The sequence below is a fragment of the Lissotriton helveticus genome, chromosome 4_1, assembly GCF_964261635.1.
Source record: "Lissotriton helveticus chromosome 4_1, aLisHel1.1, whole genome shotgun sequence".
In the NCBI taxonomy this organism is placed as follows: Eukaryota; Metazoa; Chordata; class Amphibia; order Caudata; family Salamandridae; genus Lissotriton; species Lissotriton helveticus.
Genome location: NC_136063.1, coordinates 212,064,912 through 212,085,559, shown reverse-complemented (window position 1 = coordinate 212,085,559; position 20,648 = coordinate 212,064,912). Strand labels below are relative to the sequence as shown.

The window sequence follows — 20,648 nt, the reverse complement described above, 5'->3', positions numbered from 1 at the left end:
TTCATCATTTGAGGGCCTTGGAAGTATGGGTTCATCCACCCCTGGAAGTGAGGGTTTAAAGATTGGAAAGGCATCCCTTGTGGATTCGTTTGAAAGAATGGGAGCCGCCACGAGTTGCGTCCTCGGCGGTTTCCTCTCCTATTTTGGAAATATGTTTTGTTAGCATTGCTGTGTTGGTCCGATCCTTGATCCGAACCTGCGCTTGATGCACCGCTGTGTGATCCATAATTAGAGGCATTATCGTCTGCATTGTAGTCCTTACTGCTGTAGGGATGTATCTTCTCTAAAGAGAACTTCTTGAGTTCTTTTGCTAACTTCTGTAGTTTGGTTTGTGTCAAATACTCGTGGGTGTTGCTCATTTCTTTATTTATCTCCTCTAATCTGTTCTTATAGATAGTAATGTTCACAGTGTTGTTCAGTTTTGTCTCCAAAATTTCGATTTTCACTGTGAGTTCTTCTGTTAGTCTTGTGGCGGTTTTGATGATTAGGACTAGGTAGTCCTTTGTACACTTCCATGAGATGGCAGACCAGTCTTTTCTGAATGGAAGGTCCTTCAGAAAAATCCTCGGGCGTTGGTGACCCAGAGTCCTCTGGGTGCTGCATTAACTCTGAGGTATTCCGTCATTATTATGCCGTGAACGGCTGTTCTTACTTGTTCTTTTTTTATTTCTGTTAGTTCATCCCACTCCGTGGAGCTGGAGAGAGTCTGAGTGAGGTCACTGTTCATAAATAGGGCCGGTCTGGAAAGTATTGCGTCGATTTCTTCGATGGAATAACTTAATCCCAGGTTCTCTGCCATCACGAAATCTTCGAGGCAGTATTCTGATCAAGGGGATTTCTTGGTCAGAATTTTTGGTCAAGACTCCCACAGCTGTGCGCTGCTCATAATCTTTTCATCAAGAATGAGGGAGGTATAAAGCTGATCCAATCAGTTTCCAAAGTATATCTAATAATCAGACGGAAAAGGATCACTTGTCCTGCACAACCTTACCATCACGCCGAATTAAGCATGTTAGATACCAAGAGCACGCCTTGAAAAGTACACGTGTGTTCAGGCACGGTATTATGCATGTCCTTTGATATATCGGATAAATGTATAACTATATGTAAAACCAAGTGTGTGGAAGATCTCACAATGACATTTAAGCGAGCACAACACGGTTCTGGAAACCTACAGTTCGTTTCACAATATAATACATTACACTGACATTAACGCTGAGACTACATGCATGTAATATCCACCTCTGAGCATGCCTTGACCCTCTGTCAGAGTATGGAGAGTTGAAGAGAGAGCTGACATTGCCATTGATAGCGGCCATGAATGAAGTATTGCCATTTTTTAGTTGTTGCTAAAGTCTGTCAATCGATAGACTTGAGATACAGTTTTCTGCTTGGTGTTTTCCCCTGTACCCTCTCCCCTGTGTGTTGAAAACGTATGTGTATATATTTTTTCCCCTACAGGTACACTGTGACCTCATTCGAAACAAGAGACAGGTCAATATACCTTTTTCTTTTTCACTCCATTTGAACACTTTTGACCACACCCCATTACCTTCACGTTATTTCACATAACGGTCCTGATGAAAGCCTGTAAGTCCTACCAAGGCGTATAAGGCAGAAACATGTCGACCTAATTCCTTTTCCCTTCACAATAACCTTTTAACTATACTCTGAGCGCATCAATTACTCCTAACAAGTATCTTCTGATGCACAACACCAGAGTTTACAAGACCCGAACCCAGACCTATTAAAACTCATTTTCTGGTAATCCGGGCCTTTTTAACAATCCCTCATCACTGGCTCACTACTGCTTCAACCTTGGGTCAACACCTCCTGGTGGAGGTTGCATAACCTAATCGACCTGATGATTATGCACACACGTGAATAAAAAAAGCGGAGAATCAAGATACACCGCTACAACTCCACCATACCCATCACGTGCATGAGGGTCTTTTAATTTGGGATACACCCCCCGCTCCTGCAAGAAACCTAAGGTTGTGCAGGACAAGTGATCCTTTCCCGTCTGATTATTAGATATACTTTGGAAACTGATTGGATCAGCTTTCTACCTCCCTCATTCTTGATGAAAAGAACAAATTATACCCCCAAGAATGTGGAGTGCACTAGCGCTTTTTTAAATGAAGTATGCCCGAGGTTGGGGCAATTACGGGAGAAAATCATGGGCCCCTCTGGGCCAGCCATAAGATAATCGTGCCATCGTTGTAGCCACTTGGGCTCGAAAAGCAATTGTACCCCACGTTGGAGCCTCCGGGGGCTCTGTCACCAACTACGCCCCCATGTCGGCCCGGGACCAGGGTTCGATTCCCGACGAGGCAGGGTTGTGGACCAGGGTCAGCGGACTCGATAATTCTCTCCTCGGTGCCCACTCTAACCAGGGGTCCCACTCGGCAACTCTGGGCATTAGCTTGCCTAATCTCCACAACGGCCCCCTCAACGCCGGGGATGCTTGGCTCCACCTTGGGGATTCCCAGCAGGGACCATCCCACAGGGAAAGCCAGGACGGGTTCCCCAGCGGTATACAGCGCCGAGATGCCCCCCGGTGATTCACGCGCTTTAACAAAAAGAAATAACATAACATAACATGCACAATGAAAGAATGGGCTCATCGGGGCCCGGGTAAGCGGGGGTTAACCAACGGTGGAGCGGCCCGCTCTCGTGGCGGGCCCGCTCGGAATTTGTCGCTTTGATCGGAACGACCCCATCCCCTTGAGCCCTCACCGGCTCTGGGGGCAGTTTCTCCTTTCCCGGTCTCTTCACTTGTGGCGGCGCTTGCGGGGCTCTCTCTCCTCGCGAGAGCCCCGCCTTACTCGAAGGTGTCAGAGCGCTTCACAATAGGAACATTAATGATACATGAGGAGAAAATTTTAAGTGAACAAATTACAAAAGCAAACGTAAAGTTACATGAGGCAAAAGTGACAATTGTGAGCAAACAAAATACAAGAGGTAGCAAACGGTGCATTACAGGAGGAAAAAGTGACATGTGTGCAGGTTACAAAGGCGTACTAAGTACAAGTAGAGGTGTAATACTGCAATATATGGCAGACACTCCAACACAAGAACAAACGTTACGTAGGCAAAGGTGGCACTTGTGCAAGTATCTAAAGCAAACAAAATGTAAGAGGTAGCAAACAGTGTGTTACAAGAGAAAAGTGACATGTGCATGTTACAAAAGAGTACCAAACACAGGTAGAAGGGTAATACTGCAATGACTGGCAGAACACACTGGGAAGGCACTTCCATAGTCATGGAAAAAGGATTCTCTATAATGAAGGGTCTTCCTTCAGATAGCAGAGAGGGCCTGAATTAAATTTGGAAGTGTCTTTGAAGGAGGAGAACTTTGAGGTCAGAAGTCGATCCAACAAAGGTTTCTTTTTTTAGTTCACCAAGGCAGGCTCTGACAGGCTGGGGGCGGTGAACGGCCCCACCTGTGAATCATCAGCTGACCGCTCGTTGCCAGTGCAGGTGGGACGGTGTCCTCGCAGGGACACAAAGAAGCCCAACAATGACAGTGTCCGCGCGGGGCCACAATGAGTGAGATGCAACAACTACCTCGCGCCACGGAGCACGAGGCGCCTCGCGCCACAGCACACTCTGAGATGTATGTGAGTGCAAAGCTCCTTGGTTCGGCTCCTCTATGTAGGGGAGGACAGGGACAGGATCATAGAGGTCAAGGACAGGTTCATCGAGGTCAGGTCAGCCGAACGGGCATAAGACTCTACAGTGGAAACTGGCCTGGTTGAGCCTGTATTAATGCATATTTCAATCAAACTATTTACATTAGCGTTCAAGGTTTCAAAAGTATGAATGGAATTCACTCAAAAGGAAAATGTTACCAAGCAGACAGCCTCGAGCAGGCCAGCATACATTTTCTTTGATCGCTGAACAAGTGTTATACATGCTTTGTGAATAGCTGTGCACTTCTTTCTTCTTTCATGGGGATGTAAGTATAATCCAAACCATTCATTTTCTATATGCATGATGCGATACCTTTCCTCTTTTAGCAGTTTCAGATCATGTAATATGTAAGAGGCAATTGTGCTATAGCTGTGGGTTTAATAAGTCGGTGGATGATCAATTTACCAGCATTGCAATCATTTGTGGATTCAAGTGAAGACTAATGGAGCTCAGAATAATATAAATAATATGTTTTAGAAGTTTGTCTATGTTTTATCGATGCATGGTTCATAGAAAACAAAATGTTTGTGAAATGAAAAGCGGTTGAGCCTTGGAGATCTACTTCAGAAAATGTGTTTTGCTTGGTAATTGGCATCTTCCAATCAAAGCTTTTCAACCAGGGCACATTAGAACAAATTATATTGCAAGAGATCCTTGTTTCAAATGCAAGTGACCACAGGGAGGCAAGCAGTTCCAGTTATCTGATGCATATATTCAGAACTGCTGTGGTGATAGGACACAACAGTTTAGAAAATCATGGACAAAGGGAAAACTCAAAGTCCATTCCATACCTGTGGGATTCCGTACTTGTCGATGATCTGCCAGATATACCAGTCTTCTCTCCTGGAAGCTTTTCGGAACCGGAAGGTTGACACAAAGGCATACTCATCAGGTAAGCCTTGAGGAAAGACGTCCCTGTAGTCAAATATTCAGGTCAAGTCATTAAAGAGGGAGTATCAAGCTTTACACATTCACTGTAAATACTGCTTGGAAACTCAGTAAATATTCTCACAAGGACAACTTCTTTTCTGCCCACGGGGACTGGGGTCAGTTTACTTTCCATACAAAACAGTGTCCAACGTGGGACTGTTTCCAAAAGATGTGCTGGCAGTCTTCGTGTATCAATCCGGGGAAGCCCGCCATTCAATGTTATTATTTCAAAAATGCCAGGTGGTTTCTACGCCCTCTGGTGTTGTTCTATACAAACATGAATACAAACAAAAATAGATAAATGTATATATAGACTGACAAAAGGTTTCTGTGGTAATGTTTCTATGTTTTACAAATGTTAATTCTTCCATAAACTGTTTGATATACGGTAATAATCAAATAGATAACATAAGTGCAGGCGAATCGGTGCTTAAGTGTGACAGACATATATCAAAAACTACACATAAGAAGCAATGTATAAAGATTCACTGGTTTGTGTATTTACAAGGGGACTACATATGTATACCCTATTACAACATGTAAGACAATCACTGTTCAAAATGACCAGATGAAAACGCCTGCACTTATGTTATCTATTTGATTATTACCTGTATATCAAACAATTTATGGAAGAATGAAAATATAGAAAAAATAAAAATATTACCACAGAAACCTCGTAATTCTATATATAAATGTATCTATTTTTGTTTGTATAAAACAACACCAGAGTGTGTAGGTACCACCTGTCATATTTGAAATAATAACATTAAATGGGGGGCTTCCCCAGACTGATACAGGACGACTGCCAGCACATCTTTTGGAAAGAGTCCCATGGTGGACACTGTTTTGTATATAAAGTGCTATGATACCTTCTGGTCAAGTGTGTGCTATATAAAACTCGCAAATAAATACATTTAGAATCACAGCTAGCACTTTTCTGAAACTTATCTGCCAGACTTACTCAAGTTCATATGTTGTGAGCAGTTAGGCAGCGAAACCAACTGGGGACAAGATCTATTTCCTAGAATTAAGACCTGTTCCACTTTAGACAGTCGAGGCGTATTTGGAAACCTTTTATGTATTGATATAAATGATGGGACAGGCATCTTTGAAAATCTACACATTAAAAATAATTACATATTATATATCAATAGATGAAAGTACAAAAAGCAATCAAATGTCCTTACCCAAATGTATCAAATTTCCTTCATAACTTAACATCCTACAAGAATCGTAGCTATTTTCTTATTAATTCTCATGCTCTTGAGCGAAAATCCATGAACATAGTGCTTGATTACCATGTTTCACGCCAAACATGAGTGAAGTGTATTTTACAGAACCGTCCAAAATGTCTTAGCGTCACAGAGAGAGTATTTCTTGAACTAATGCAGTACTTTTAATTGCATTTTGAAGCATACCTGGTCCCACGCATCAGTCTGACGCTTCAGTATGACAATGTAAGGCATCAGACTCAAGGACAAATTGACCTAATGCACTAGATTTGAAGGATTACTAACTCATCCTAATAACATCACCCTCTTTTTAACCTTATCCCCGCCCCCTTTTGTTTACCTCCATTAAATATATTTTCTAGGGACTGGAGATAATTGTAATCTATCCACATACCACTTTTGTCCTATCAAAGACAGTTTACCTCCAGGAAGGAGGTCTCTCCACCTGGAGAACGTTACACACAGGTGGAAAAGGACCTTATGATGATGCTAACTGCGAAATCACCCCAGCGGAGAATATACATATATATATATATATTCACTGAAAAAACCATAGGTTATAGACCATATATAGTTAGGAATTAGCATTTACTAAACCTTGAAAATTCACTGAAAAAACCATAGGTTATAGACCATATATAGTTAGGAATTAGCATTTAAAAAACCTTATTTTACTCACACAAAACCATTGAAATTCCATATATAGTTAGTTGCACTAACTATATATCGCGCACCCGCAATCCACTGCTGATCATGTCACATATTACATCATTCATGACATGGTCAGTGACATCACTGATGACATCACTGATGACATCTCAAATGACATCACTGATGACATCACTGATGACATCTCAAATGACATCACTGATGACATCACTGATGACAACATCCAGTGACTATGTTTCTGTAAAGTTAAAATATGTCTTACATATTGAAGAATGAGTGGATGTATAAGTGTCTGGATGAAGGATTTAGTAGGTGCATGCCTGACTGTATGAGTGAGTGATTAAATGTGTCTCACTGAGTGCATGGGTTAGTGACTAAACTGTCTTAATTTGTGCATCATTATGTCTGTTGTTCTGTAAACTGCTGCATGTGTTGATCAGTAGCTATATGAGTAACTATATGGGTTATTGATTGGTTGCCCAAGTATTTGTATGGGAGACTGAGTGTGTGTGTGGGTGGCTGGGAGGTGTAGGACTCTGTGCATAGATGTGTGAGCAGTTGATTCACTAGATGTATGGGTTCAAAAGTGCATGTGGAAACAGCTGTATGGGCGGTTGACTGTGTGCATGAGTGTATTGGTGAGTGAATGGATATCTCAGTGCTGCATGTCAAAGTAAGTACATATGTAAAACACAGTACATGTGAGAGTTGACATATATAAATAACTGTGCATAAGAGCCAGTGAATGTGTGAGTGGCTGTATGGATCACTGTGAACTTGTATCAGGGATTGTATAATAGAGTAAATATGTGTTAGTATATGTTTGAATAAGTAAGGTGTGTATAACTGTATAGTTGAGGAAATGGAGGTGTGATTGATTCTTTGCATGACTGACTAGGTGTGTGAGTAACTCCATGGATGAGTGACAGTCTGTGAGTGTCTGTTTACACTGAGTGTATCTAAGGTTATATTAGAGTCTGAAGAGGTTCATCGTATTATCACATGAATGATGTCATCAGTGATGTGATCAGTAATGTCAAATGAGATGTCATCAGTGATGTCATCAGTGATGTCATTTGAGATGTCATCAGTGATGTCATCAGTGATGTCATTTGAGATGTCATCAGTGATGTCATCAGTGATGTCATTTGAGATGTCATCAGTGATGTCATCAGTGATGTCACTGACCATGTCATGAATGATGTAATATGTGACATGATCAGCAGTGGATTGCGGGTGCGCGATATATAGTTAGTGCAACTAACTATATATGGAATTTCAATGGTTTTGTGTGAGTAAAATAAGGTTTTTTAAATGCTAATTCCTAACTATATATGGTCTATAACCTATGGTTTTTTCAGTGAATTTTCAAGGTTTAGTAAATGCTAATTCCTAACTATATATGGTCTATAACCTATGGTTTTTTCAGTGAATTTCAATGGTTTTTTAATAGCAAATATCATAAGCTGTCGAATGTCAAGTACGTGGTAAGTGAAAACATTTTCGTGTTTATGCACACTGATCTGCTTTGAATGGTGCCCCCCCCCTCATTTCTATTAGGAGTACTCTCTCTTTGCAGATAGTGAAAGGTAGTTAACGCAGGCCTTTGCCCCCGTTGTAATCCGTCGTGCCTGCTTCTCTCTCCATTTGATTGATTGTTATCCAAGTATTTACTGTTTTAGAATTAGTTCTCTTTGGTTCATTCTCTATTTACAAACAAACACAGAGTCGCAATACTCTGTTTAGTCTTTGCAGATAACGAAAAATAGTGTAAAAAAAAAGAAAAGGAATCGAGTAAAATCAGTAGGCCACTAATGGGATCTCTTTTTGACCTCGCTAAAATAGAAACATTAGGAACAACCCCTCATGACAAATACAAAACTAGTGAGATGAACTGAACTCCACACAATGATGGCTGCAAAACAGCTCGGCTCCGCCACCCACCCCGCCCAAAATAACGATAAAGAGCGGCTGCCATGATTGGTTGCGGAATGGCCACAACGGAGCTACGAAATGGTGGTGCTCTCATGCTAACCCCAGCTTCAGTCTGAAACATCCAGAAACACTGTAGACTACCAATTCGATCACTTCCGGTAGCGCCCCAATGTAACCCGGTAGAGAAGAACTAGCCCTCCCCTCTTTGACTGATGGTTCTTGTTGCCTGTCCCTTCTGTTGTCATTTAACAGAACTATTTAGCCTGCTGAAAGGGGTTGTGTTTCGACCGCTGGTTGGTGGAGACATTTTGACTATATTCTGGACCTGCGTTGTCGCGTAATGCGTCATATGACGCGCCACGTTAGCGCATCCGGAAGTCATCCGGGGCGCGCAGCGCGTAACGTAAGCATAACAAGTCATGTGACTTGTTAATAAAACTTTTCATTGGTTCATTTTACTTTTCTTATTCTAATGATGAAAGCCTTGGTCATATCACCTAAAAATTACGCTTTTAATTACTTCCGAACATTATTTTTTCTTAAATATATGTTATAATGTTCCAGGCTAATGTACTTTCCCGGAAATTTTACAACTGTCCTGCAAGTAAAATATATTCTTTTTTCGAGAAAAAGAGCGTTTCTTCGTCCCATGACGGAGCCGTTGAGCAAAAGAGGGTCGACCTGCTGTCTTAGTCGCCGATACGCCTGAATATGAGATTCTTATCGATCACTTTATGTTGCAGGAATAGAAAACACAACAGCCCTTGACCATTTATCTTTACTGCGTTCCTTCGTATTATACCTTTTACCCTTCATGTAATTGGTCTGCTTTATTTCACTTGCCTTTTAATGATTCTAAAACAGTGACTATTATTAAAAACTTTACCAATGTATATACTACTACCATGTTTTCTTTTAAAAACCTTTATTGTGAAAATTTCATTATACAAATACGAGCCTATAACCACGTGGGCCTGCCACGGAGCAAACTGTAATCGTATATGATGAATAGACATTTACACTGTAGAGGAACGTAACGGGCGGGCCATTAGGTTGCAAGAACTAAGGTGTCTAACAGTTACGGAATCGGTGGACGTACATTTTATAATTAAAATACGACAGGGCCAGTTACAATAAAATTATCTAGATATACATTTGCGGGCAAGTACCATGGGTGACGTTAATTCGAATTTTCAACAGTACAGTAATCAATAACAGATCAGAACTTAATATCAATAGGGATGTCGAAATATTCAATCAATTCTCGTCCCCGCCCGCCATGTGCTTCAAAACTGCATACGTATCTCGTGATTTCAAGGTTCTGCAACCAGTACACAACAAGGAGTTACGAGTCCCATTTATTCCGGCGCCATTTTGGGCGAGGACGGGCAGGTCCAGAATATAGTCAAAATGTCTCTACCAACCATCGACTATGATGATGTTCATATGCTGTATTTATTAGAGTAACACTCATCTGTCCACATGAAATTAATTTACCACAATCTAAACATGTCATTTTAATCTTTCCAAAGTTCTTCTAAATATTTGGGACCGTTTCCCTTGCCTCTGAAGCTCTCAGTGCCACTTCTTTGATGAATGTACTAGCAGGTCAGGGGTTCTCCTCCAAATCTCTCTTTTATGCAGCACTATAATTAATTGGTGCCACCTCTCCATATGACGATGCATGGTATAGTTACCACAACTATATATTTTTTCGGTTCCTCTGGAGAGTTCATCGTGGCAGATGAAGCGTGTAACGTACCGGGCATTTACCTTTTTTTGCATGTACAGGAAAGGAAAAAAAAATCGAGCGTCCGAGTTCTAAGGTGTCCCAGGGCCATTTTAGTGGACCAGGCCCAAATCCAAAGAACAGGCCGCCATTTTGAGAGTCCTCTTGCAGCCGCCTGTCGCTGTAGCATCAAGAGCAGCCGAAACTCAGCTGAATGGCAACTGAAACGGTAAATGGGCGCCCCACTACATTTCAGCATTGTAGGATGACCACACCAGTACAGCAACTTGCTAGACATCACCTCGGTGCCATCCGGATCTCGGCGCCCCACTGCAGATGAAGTGCCTCTCAACTATGAAACCACCACGGTGACATCCGGATCTTGGCGCGTTGTGCTGCCTTCGGCCTATTCGCACATCGGTCCGCTACTGACGCCATCTCACAGGCTAATGGGGTGACCCACGCTGAGTTTCAGCATTGTAGGATGACCACACCAACTTGCTAGACATCACCTCGGTGCCATCCGAATCTTGGCATCTCAACGCCTAGTGGTATCTTCCATACAGAAAATATTGTTACGCTGCCTTTGGCCCCATTCGCACATCAGTCCGCAACTTAGACATCACCTCGGTGCCATCCGGATCTTGGCATCTCAGCGCCTTGTGGTGTCAGTCAGAAAATATTGTTGCGCTGCCTTTGGCCCCATTCGCACATCAGTCCGCTACTGACACCATCTCACAGGCCAATAGGGCGCCCCACGCCGACTTTTACCATTGTACGATGGCCACACCAGTGGCACAACTTGCTAGACATCACCTCGGTGCCATCCGAATCTTGGCATCTCAACGCCTAGTGGTATCTTCCATACAGAAAATCTTGTTACGCTACCTTTGGCCCCATTCGCACATCGGTCCGCAACTTAGACATCACCTCGGTGCCATCCGGATCTTGGCATCTCAGCGCCTTGTGGTGTATTCTCTTCAGAAAATATTGTTGCGCTGCCTTTGGCCCCATTCGCACATCGGTCCGCAACTTAGACATCACCTCGGTGCCATCCGGATCTTGGCATCTCAGCGCCTTGTGGTGTCTTCTACTCCGAAAATATTGTAGAAAATATTGTTGCGCTGCCTTTGGCCCCATTCACACATCAGTCCGCTACTGACACCATCTCACAGGCCAACAGGGCGCCCCACGCCGACTTTTACCATTGTACGATGGCCACACCAGTGCCACAACTTGCTAGACACCACCTCGGTGCCATCCGGATCTTGGCATCTCAGCGCCTTGTGGTGTCTTCAAATCAGAAAATATTGTTGCGCTGCCTTTGGCCCCATTCGCACATCGGTCCGCTACTGACGCCATCTCACAGGCCAACGGGGCGCCCCACGCCGACTTTCAACATTGTAGGATGGCCACAGAAGTGCGACAACTTACTAGACACCACCTCGGTGCCATCCGGATCTTGGCGCGTTGTGCTGCCTTCGGCCTATTCGCACATCGGTCCGCTACTGACGCAAACTCACAGGCCAACGGGGCGCCCCACGCCGACTTTCAGTATTGTAGGATGGCCACACCAGTGCGGCAACTTGCTACACACCACCTCGGTGCCATCCGAATCTTGGCATCTCAGCGCCTAGTGGTGTCTTCTATTCCGAAAATATTGTTGCGCTGCCTTCGGCCCCATTCACACATCGGTCCGCTACTGACGCCATCTCACAGGCCAACGGGGCGCCCCACGCCGACTTTCAGCATTGTAGGATGGCCACACCAGTGCGGCAACTTACTAGACACCACCTCGGTGCCATCCGGATCTTGGCGCGTTGTGCTGCCTTCGGCCTATTCGCACATCGGTCCGCTACTGACGCAAACTCACAGGCCAACGGGGCGCCCCACGCCGACTTTCAGCATTGTTGGATGGCCACACCAGTGCGGCAACTTACTAGACACCACCTCGGTGCCATCCGGATCTTGGCGCGTTGTGCTGCCTTCGGCCTATTCGCACATCGGTCCGCTACTGACGCAAACTCACAGGCCAACGGGGCGCCCCACGCCGACTTTCAGCATTGTAGGATGGCCACACCAGTGCACCTTACTAGACACCACCTCGGTGCCATCCGGATCTTGGCGCGTAGTGAAGCTGCAGCAGCTGCAAATAAGCTTCAGACAGTGTTACAACCGCTGCTCAGAACTCTCAACTATGACACCACCTCGGTGCCATCCGGATCTTGGCGCGTTGTATTGCCTTCGGCCTATTCGCACATCGGTCCGCTACTGACGCCGCCTCACGTGCCAACGTATTTTCTCCGCATTTTATACCCTATGCCGCATAACAGGTCATGTGACTTGTTTATAAAACTTTTCATTGGTTCATTTTACTTTTGGTTTCCTAATGATGGAAGGCTTGATCATGTGACCTAAAAACAACACTTTTCATTGGATGAAAACTTTTTTTTTTTCCCAAACGATGAAAGCCCCACCTTGTTTCTGGATGTTTCAGACTGAAGCTGGCGTCAGCATGAGAGCACCACCATCTCGTAGCTCAGTCGTGGTCATTCCGCGAGCAATCATGGCAGCCGCTCCCCACCAGAAGCCTGCAGGAGTCGGAGCCCCCAAAACTTTTGATGAATTCTCAAGGCGGAGGGGACGCTTTCGAGAATGGGGTCCAAGACCTAGCAGACAAGCGTCCGATTTCCAAGGTGTCCCAGGGCCATTTCAGTGGACCAGGCCCAAAAAGGAAACAGCCTGCCGCCATTTTGAGAGTCCTGTGACAGCCGCCTATCGCTGCACCGCAAGAGTGGGCGCAACTCAGCTGAATTGCGGCTTTTGACACAGTGGACCAAAAACGGACGGAATGGCAACTGAAACGGTAAAGGGGCGCCCCACTACAACAGATGACACTCCACCTGGAGAAGCCCGTTCACGCCGCCTCCCCCGGGGCGCCCCACGCCGTTATTCGGAGCAGCATTGTAGGATACCAAAACCAGTGCGGCAACTTACTGGACATCACCTTGGTGCCATCGTTCTGCTGCCTTGGAACTATTCCCGCAACAGTTTGCTACTGATGACCCACCCCCCGCGACGCCCCATGCCGTTATTTGCTGGGTGGCAACTTACTAAACATCACTTTCGTGTCATCTAGATTTCAGCGCGTTCTGCTGCCTTGGAACTATTCGCACAACAGTTTGCTACTGATGACCCACCCCCCGCGACGCCCCACGCCGGAAATCTGGACGTTGTGCTGCGTTGGGACTATTCGCACAGCCGACCGCTACTTCGTTGTTTTTCCCTAAAAATGTTTATATGTTATTACTATTTTTGTTTTCTTGTATATATTTATAAATTATTAAAGTTTTATAATCTTACTACTTTGTCGGAGTGCTATATATTTTTAATGTGACACATAATTGTAAAAACTTTGATGTACAAAGAGTCATCCCTGGAATCTTCCACTTCAGGCTCGGTCCCCTCCCCAATCACAATACAGGATGGTTTTCAGATAATAGCAACGCTTCTGCTGTGACGGATCTCATCGAGTGTGGGCCTTGATCTACTATAACTCCTTTGAAGAGGGGTGATTCTTTACAGCTGTGGCCATAAACTACATCTGCAGGGCTAGCTGATACCCTAGGACCAGCCTGGACAATCGGACACAGAGGAAAAGGAGTGTCAGAGGGTGCGGTAGTGAATAGGGCGAAAGGGAGGTGTCGGGCGGGCACAGGGTGTGATTCTCAGGGAAGAGCAGCGCAGATGGGGGGAGGTTTATTACCCATGCATAAGACAGAGAGCGGGGGTGACCACTGCCTGGGGGAGATGCTTGCGAGGGTGGGGAGCCATGCTAAGGATCGACAGCGTGCACAGAGTGGGTCTGGTCAAGGCATCTAAAATGGCTGCCGTGCACGACAAAAGTGTGGCATTTGAAAAAAGACAAGATGGCGCAGACAATGTTTTTCAACACTTCCTGATTTCCTTCGAATCGAACGTTAACAGACGTTGGGGCATATTACCAAAGTTAAGCGATATTTATCCCTAACGATGCTTAGCAACGATTTTTTTACCGTCAGAAATTATCGCAGATAAACCTTGCTATTATCAAGGTTTATCGGAAATACGATAAAAAACTACCGCAATGCATTAATATCGCTGAAAACTCAGCGATATTCATGCATTACCGAGCTAATGCTCTTAGCCATGTTATCCACCTCCCATTGGATAACATGGCTAAGAACTGCTCAGGGCAGGTGGTAGCTTTTGGAGATATTCGCGCTTATCTCGAATATTTCCAAAAGTTGATAATAGGAGATAGCGATGTTAGCGACTGTTTCCAGTCGCTAACATCTTGGCATGCCCACTTTGCATGTCATTAGTGATAAATATCACTCACATGCAAAGTGGGGCCCAAGATGGTCGCTATCTTCTACTAGCCGTCGCTAACTGGTGTTAGCAACAGCTAGGTAATACACATATAATTTTATCTCCGCGAAGCGGAGCGCTGTTACAGATATATATCTTGTTTTTGAACGTTAATTTCTCAAAATGCACTGAAGCACATATATTGAGACCTAGCAAAGGCACATCGGGCTACCAGTCCCTACAATTTTGCCAAGTTTCGTGCAAATCCATTCAGCTGTGCGATTATTATTATTTTTATTTTTTTTTGCCCCGCGGGGCCCTTTTAAAACCTCCACATCAAACCTAGGGGGTCAGCGACAATGTACTATGCCCCCTTATGGTCATTTGCCCCTTCGCTTTGGCCTCCTCTTGTCTCTCGATCCTACCGAGAGACAAGATGGCGGCCGCTACGGACTGTTTGGAATGTTGACAGACGCCGGAGAACCAATCAGCTTCGCTTCACAAAGCTCCGTTGCGCGAAAAGTACGCGTCCTGGGGCGCTGCCCGGTCCGCTGTTACAGATATATATCTTTTTTTAAACGTTAATTTCTCAAAATCCACTGGAGCACATATATTGAGACCTACAAAAGGCACATCGGGCTACCAGTCCCTACAATTTTGCCAAGTTTCGTGCAAATCCATTCAGCCGTTCGGGCTAAAAGTGAGGCCAACCGCCCTATGGAAATTAACATGGGAAAAACGCGTTTTGGGACCCCCCTTTTTTCTCGGCCCCCCCTTGACGAACCCCCCCCAAAATTTTCAGGGGCTGCTCAGAAACAAAATGTGCCATTTTCCTGAAAATTTCAGCCAATTCCGTCCACAAACGCCAAAGTTATTAGACATAGAATTTTCAAAAATCCCATAGGGAAAAAATCCTAATTTTATATACCTACTGGCGACCGCCAGTAGGTAATATATATATATATATATATCTATATATACCACTCTAGAGGTTGACTACGTGGATGAGGGTCTTTATTTGAGCCCTCCACATACCCCCAGCACCTATTTATACTGTTTTGACTTTTTTGATCATTCATCAGATTCAAGGTGCCATCTAATGGGAGAACCGACATAAACAAAGGCCCCAAAAACAGGCTTTTGTCACTGTATACGGCTCACTCTAGCAGGCAAAATTACACAACAGGTTGTATTATTTGCACATTTGTTGAATAAACACTACCATAATGTGTATTTGTAAAGGGCACGTTCACCCCAACAGGCCACCTTGACGCTGAATAACAGATGTTTATTGTTACCTAACTCAATGGTACTCATTTTGTCAAATTCAGAAAGGATGTGGGACTTAATGGACCTGCTGGGATTTGAACCTGTGATCATGAGGTCGAATACAGGCTGCTCGAGTGGATACTTTAGTCCACTAAGCCACCAGACCCGGCATAACGAACATACATGCAGATAAGGTGGCGAGATGCATATGCTCCTGACTAGATTTTCTAGCATTTTTATTTAAAAGATGCATCCATCTGCAGTAGGTCTCAGACATTAGATCAATATGAGATTCCTCACAAGGCAGAAGAGAGGAATGATTTATCCTGCATCCCGCATTCAAAACTGTCCCTCACAGCAGAAATGCATGAAGTGAGAAACAGGAAGTGAGATAATTTTATAAAAAATGAACTTGGTGACAACCTAACACAACAGCATTGGGAGGGGGAGGAGAGTACAGATCCAGTGCTTACAAGTGAGATGGAAATGATAAAAAGTAAATGGCATTACTAACATGCCACGCTAGCACATTTCATTGCACTCCCCTCATTGTACATAGTGTGTTAGATACAAATCTAGACCATAGCATTCACGTGAAATGATGCTCTGCATATTTTTTGTAAAACTGTGTATCAGTAAACTATAAAATGCACAACAAGCTCATATGGTTAGAAACATTCTGCAATGTTCATATTAAAAGTCTAAAAGTCCCTACAGTTTCCCCCAAGATAATTCTTGTTCTCAATCATTATTAGTATTATTACTGGATTAATTGTTGTAATTGTCTTACCTCAGGTGCCATAATGAGGGAGAATAAGCGCAGTTCATTCACAAAAAATAGTAAACATAGGTTTGTTGTAAGTCAGAATAGCTTCTTCAGAAATATTGTCTGGCATTTATACTGTGACCTAAATATTGTTTACAGAACATTTTCTATTAAATCCTGCGGGCTGGTATTTTTGTAAACAATATTTGGCACACAATATGTCAAATAATATTATCACAACAATCTTCTGTTAGCACACCTGGAGGAGAATGGACCTTAGCCTACATGTGTCTCATATTTCATAAGTTTTTCATGGACTACACTTGAAACTGTATGACAATGTGAAGCATATGCTGCTAGCCTGATCATTCTAGCCTTCCCAACCTTAACTGTACCCATTTTCAAGACAGGATTGACAGTGGATTTTTGTACATTTCTGGAAAAACCCATCCTCCACATATTGCATTTCTAAGCTTCGAACACCCATTTTCCAGACTAACTTTTAGGGCTAAGGAAATGTATTATTGCACATGCCCAGTTGGTGAAAAATGAGAACATTTTGTATACAAGTGGTAGATGGAATTTTCCCATTTCCTCCAACTATTACTTGTTTCCTGTCTTAACCAGATCCTACTCCAGGATATCAATGGGTGGGATATTGTATTGTATTGTAGTTGCATTTATATAGCGCTTACTACCCCTGACGAGGAGTCAAAGCACTTTTTCGGCAAGTAGCATGCTACTCCAGAATCCATAAAGAATTAGTGGTAAACTAGTATAGTAAAATATGAAATTAATTTGATCAGTGAATATGTTAGTTTGTTACTTGGATTGAGAAGGATAGTGGGGGCTAGAAGAGGGAACAGGTTTGCATTTATATAGCGCTTGCTACCCCTGACGACGGATATGCTGTAAGAGAGAATGGCAAGAAGCCTTCCCTTCCCACAAGGCACCAGCAGGTGTCAGGAGGGCAGCTCAGATAGTGCAGGGGGAACTGCATTGTCATGGACGGTAAGTAGGGCAGGGTGTTCTGGGCCCTGAGAAGCACTTTGTGACATGTGGCAGGGTGTGTGGGTATCCTTTTGTGTAACAGGGGTGTGTTCGGACTGGTACGTGCTAGATAGACAGGTGACTTAGGTGCAGTTAGGCTGGGTGCCCACAGCATGGGATGAAATGGATTGTTGCTGAACAGCTCTAGGCTCCACCACCGCCACCACCCGTGGGTCCTGAACAGTTATATTATTTTCAAACTATGAGAAACTGTGCCTATTAGCAAGGGCTGGCGATCAAATTATCGCCACTTTAGCATCTGTTTTTGGGGGGAAAGCAGCGATAATTTTATCCAGTATTAGCAAGGACACGCTAGCACGTGTTTCCTTGTCTTAGCGCCCGTTTCACTTACGCCATGCATCGCATTGCTAATAAGATGCAATGTAAGCGTTCCTGACTAAACTGTATGGGTAAACTTCAATAAGCCAGCTTTGTGATATTTACAACATGCCCCGGACCCGCGAAGCGATATTCAACTTTCACGCTATCCACCCCTTAACACTGGATTCTAACGTCTGGTATTTTCTTGACTACACTATGTTTACTATGGGAGGTGGATTCTAGGGTTGAGGCCACAGGGCCCTCTCATCAAGCTTATCTTAATTTTTGCTGGATTATCGCTGGTTGTTTCCTGCGATGTTACCCCATATCGCCGGCTATCGCTGGAATCATTATCGCCAAAGCGCTAAGCGTTGTTGATACAGCGCTAGCCTGGCGATAATTTCCAGCAATAGCGGGCAATAGTAAAGAATGTGCTACGCGCGTTCAGCAAAAATTATTGCAGCAGCTTGCTAATATGCCCCTGTGTTCTTTGCCACCAGAAGTTTGATGTGCGCTTCGTGGGTGGGAAATGCCTCATTAAGTTATTTATTTATTTGTTTATTTGACAGTTATATATAGCACTCAGTCCGTGGAAACGTATATGAGCACTTTAGATCACAACGACCTGTATACTATATTCTTCGAGAACGAACGTTTGAAATCAAAGACCTCATAGATTTGAAATACAGAGAAGGAGAGCCAAAGGGCTTTGCCTCTAAACAAGGATGGGTATATCCTAGGTTAGGTGAGCCTAAGGGAGGGTTTCAAATAGTGTAATATTTAAAACTAGCACTGACAATAGCAGATAATAAGTGGCAGGTGCCGAGAACAGAGAGTGGAGATTAGAAACAGTGCAAAGGAACAACTTTGGTCACAGAAGAGGCAGAAACCCTCGTTCATAAGATAGTAATTCCTACTGAGCTAATCAGCACTACTGATGACTGAGGGCAGGAGGCCGGAGAGCGAGGGGGAAGTTTTGACTACAGGTTTAAGATTGCAAAGATGGGTCTTCAGATGCTGCCAGAAGGAGTGTTGAGGATTTGGTTGTTAGATCCACTGGCAGGAAGTTACAGATAGGAAGGCAGATCCAGGGAAGGACTGGAGCTGTGCTGGTGCAGCCTTGAACCTGTAGCTTTGCAGGGGTAGAGGAATCTTGCTCAGATCCTTCAGTTCCACTTGCACTCTTAACTCCTGAGGCGGAAGCCAGGAGTAGTTGTTTTTAACTCCTAAAATTGTGTTTTTAACTACTTTTGTCTTCACTTACCCTCTTCCCCCTCCCCTGCTCTCCGCTCTGGTCCCTGCACAGCCGATCTTGGGGCTGCAGCAGGGGATCAGTCGCTGCGACTTCAGCCGCCATTTGGAGGGAGGGAGTCGTGGGTTGGCGGTGCAGCCGACAGACCCTCCCACCTCCCTATAGTATAAGATGCCTTCCATCTCCCGGCGCGCCCATCTGCGCCCGTCTGCGACCGGCCGGGGCCCGGGGCTAACCATAATGCCCAAATCATCTCCTATTCGTCAGCCCAACTTCGGACCTACCAGAGCGACTGGCACATTAGTCCTTCCACTCAGACTTGCATCAGTCGCCTTGGAATCTCCTCTCGTATCCTGACCCCTGCCGAATCCTCTACATTCGCAGGGCACCTCTCGCAGTTCCCGGTAACTCCTCTTCCTGCCCAAGCCAGCGCCATGCTATTAAACACCCGTTCGGCAGTAAAGCACCAACTTGAGATGCTTAATCTCCTGACCTCCGCCAAACCTGATATTTCATTCCTAACCGAAACCTGGTACTCTTCTGATTTGTTACCAGATGTCCGGGCTACCCTTCCTGAATCCTACTATGCCCTCCGTGCCGACCGGCCGGACGGGAAAGTAGGTGGTGGTGTGGCCATCATCATCCACTCTAAGTTTCAGTTTCAACTTCTGCCCTACCCCCGCATCCCCTCAGTTGACTTTCTGGTCGCCCGTTCAATTAATCTCACGGTCCCTTTGACCTGCCTTCTATTATACCGTCCCCCTCAGAATATGCCCCATTTCATCACAGCCATACAGGACCTGCTGGCCACCCTTGTGGTCAACAACTCCTCTGTGCTCATTCTGGGAGACTTTAATTTCTGGCCTCATGACCCCCGGGAAGACCTCACATCCAAAGATTTCACCGAATCCCTTGGCTGCCTCAATTTTACTCCCCTGATTCACCTCCCCACTCACTCCGGTGGCCATATCCTCGATCAAATCTGGGTTGCCAATATCTCCACCTCTGCTCTGTTCATTTCCCCCTGCATTTGGTCCGACCATTTGCTCATATCCTTTTCCTTCGACTTAGGGTCTGTCAATAAATTCTCTCCTCCTAAAAACATGTGGCACCGTAATTGGAACCGTGCAGACATACCCGCCTTGTGCGCCTCCCTTGCGGCCTCATCCCCTCACCTAGCTGATTCCCTCCCGGATTCACAGTCGCCTCCCCCAAGCTAGTCAGGTCTTGCCGCTCCCATGAGGCCAATAGATGGTTCACCGAAGACCTCAAAATCCTTAAACTTTCTTTAAGGCAAGCCGAACGCCATTGGAGGCGTAGGTACTGCCCCACCCTCCCACTACTCCGCTCTTCTTCGAAGATATAAAACGGCTATCCCGATGGCCAAAACGGAGTATTTTTCAGCTAAAATGCTCCTAGCCAGTAACAAACCTAAGGAGATCTTCTCTA

General features: G+C 44.7%; 1 protein-coding gene across 1 annotated transcript in view; it reads right to left on the bottom strand.

Annotated features, from left to right (window-relative positions):
* The window catches only part of COL22A1 (collagen type XXII alpha 1 chain), a 1,057,215-nt gene that overhangs the window by 539,109 nt on the left and 497,458 nt on the right, over positions 1–20,648 (bottom strand). The window contains exon 6 of the mRNA XM_078686128.1: positions 4,488–4,611. Coding sequence (XP_078542254.1) covers positions 4,488–4,611 — 124 coding nt within the window. The remainder of the gene's footprint in view (positions 1–4,487; positions 4,612–20,648) is intronic.